Genomic DNA, 1,860 nt, shown 5'->3' with positions numbered 1-1,860 from the left:
TATTATAAGTTCTCTAATAGGTATAACTAGTATCTCATATAACTCAAGTCATACTTTGAGGTTTTCACAATCTTAACCTTTATATACACTGAAATATACATGGCATATTTTTCTGTTTCTATAGTTCACAATAAACATAGTGTAGAAGTTTCATATTTTTTTAATTTGTTTTGCTATAGGTATACAATTAAATGAATTTTTAGATAAAATAAAAAAATATTTTTAGGGGCAGGTGATACCCTAGAAATGCATTTGTAAGGATTTTCGATGGCATCACTCCCAACAAATATTTTTCTCATCTATTTTGAAAAATCATTTAATTCAAAATAAACACCAAACAATCTTCAAAAAGGCACAAGGCACTCCCCTCCACTACTGCGTCTCTCCGGCTGCCCCCCTGTCACTCTTATCTCTTGCTTCACCTCATACTCTATATCATATACACCGTGGGGTGCGAAGCCTGGGAGCGCTCGGCTGTCCACAGAGCCACACGCGTCGATGCGGGCCGTGGAATCGTCGCGCACGCGTGCCGGGTCCGCGCCGCCTCGACTGCGCCGTGGGCCCGCTGGGTCCACCCCGCCTCGAGAGAGACGCGCGACGCCGCCCGTGGTTTTGCCGCAACGCCTTCCCTCGCCGTCTGGTGGGGCCCTGCGCCGCCGGGGAGGAGGAAGGCCGCCTTCACGCGCCGCCAGGGAGGAGGAAGGCCGGCACGGGAGGGCTGCCAGGAGGACTCCATGGCCCGCGCGGACCTCGACCGCCGCCGCCGCTGCCACTGCAGGCCCCGCGCGGGCCTCGACCACCGCCAACATGGCCCCAGGCAGATCCGGCGGCCCGCCATAGCCGCGAAGGAGAGGAGGGAGGGGGCGCTGGCGTGGACCCGCCATGGCCGTGGAGGGAACTCGCCGTCTCCATGGCCGGGGAGGGAGGCCCGCCTTCGAGCTCGGAGCCTCCGCCGCCGCCGAGCTCCGAGCTCTCGACCGCCACCAACATGGGCCCGGGCGGATCCGGCGGCTCGCCATGTCCGCGAGGGAGAGGAGGGAGGGGGGCGCTTGTGTGGACCCGCCATGGCCGCGGAGGGAGTTCGCCGACGCCGTGGCTGGGGAGGGAGGCCCGCCGCCGAGCTCGGAGCCTCCGCCGCCGCCGAGCTTGTAGCTCCAAGCGCGGCCACCGAGGAGAGGGATGGCGCGGGAGCTCGGCCACCGGGGAGGGCCGCTGGTGGGGAGGACGAGGGCCGCCGGCCTGCGGCCAGCGCAGCTCGGCTCCTCCCTGCCGGCCGCGCCGCCGGGGGCGTCGGCCATGGGCGCGGCCGTGCGGGCCAAATCCGTCGGTTGTGCGCCCTCTCCTGTGCTTCGTGCTCGCCTCTGCAGCTTGCGGCCCATGGATTCCGCGATTCGAACTGGGCGTGGCGGAGCGCGCTGTTGTCCTAGTTGTCCCTAATGTCTCTCACGCTCCCTTCCTCATCCCTCTTCCTTACCTCTCTGTCTCTCACACACACAAAGGCACAAGGCGCACGACAGGGCTGCAGCAGCGGCACAGGGCCACGACAGTGAGGGGACATGCGGCTGTTGAGGAGCGCCCCCTCGCGAAGGTCCCGATAACCGAAGGTATGATCAGAAGTGACCTCATTTTTAACATGTTAGGCATTCATCCTTTTCTTTGGTGGTGCGCAAGACAAGAAGAAGTGTGTAATCTTCGGAGTGCAAGGTGTTGTGACTAGATTTGTGTGAATAGAATGAACACAGAATGACACAATGTAAAAGAGATGAATTGGCAGCCTTTCTTTATTGATCATTGGGGTATTTATAGAGTACAAGTGGAGTTTAAACTCCTTTCTTCTCCCGCTCGAAGGCACCACAACAC

General features: G+C 58.7%; 1 protein-coding gene across 1 annotated transcript; it reads right to left on the bottom strand.

Moving 5' to 3' along the window:
* Positions 1 to 344: 344 nt before the first annotated feature.
* On the bottom strand, positions 345 to 1,379 carry LOC120648012 (myosin IC heavy chain-like). The gene has a single exon (XM_039924797.1). It carries the CDS (start codon positions 1,377 to 1,379, stop codon positions 345 to 347), a length of 1,035 nt encoding a protein of 344 aa, XP_039780731.1.
* Between the last annotated feature and the right edge of the window lie 481 nt (positions 1,380 to 1,860).

This window comes from Panicum virgatum, chromosome 9K (assembly GCF_016808335.1).
Source record: "Panicum virgatum strain AP13 chromosome 9K, P.virgatum_v5, whole genome shotgun sequence".
In the NCBI taxonomy this organism is placed as follows: Eukaryota; Viridiplantae; Streptophyta; class Magnoliopsida; order Poales; family Poaceae; genus Panicum; species Panicum virgatum.
Note: the sequence above shows the minus strand (reverse complement) of the source record. Positions and strands in the feature narration are given on the sequence as shown.

Bases quoted from the DNA above. Each gene is read 5' to 3' on its own strand.
- LOC120648012 (XM_039924797.1), bottom strand. From the start codon at position 1,379: ATGGGCCGCAAGCTGCAGAGGCGAGCACGAAGCACAGGAGAGGGCGCA.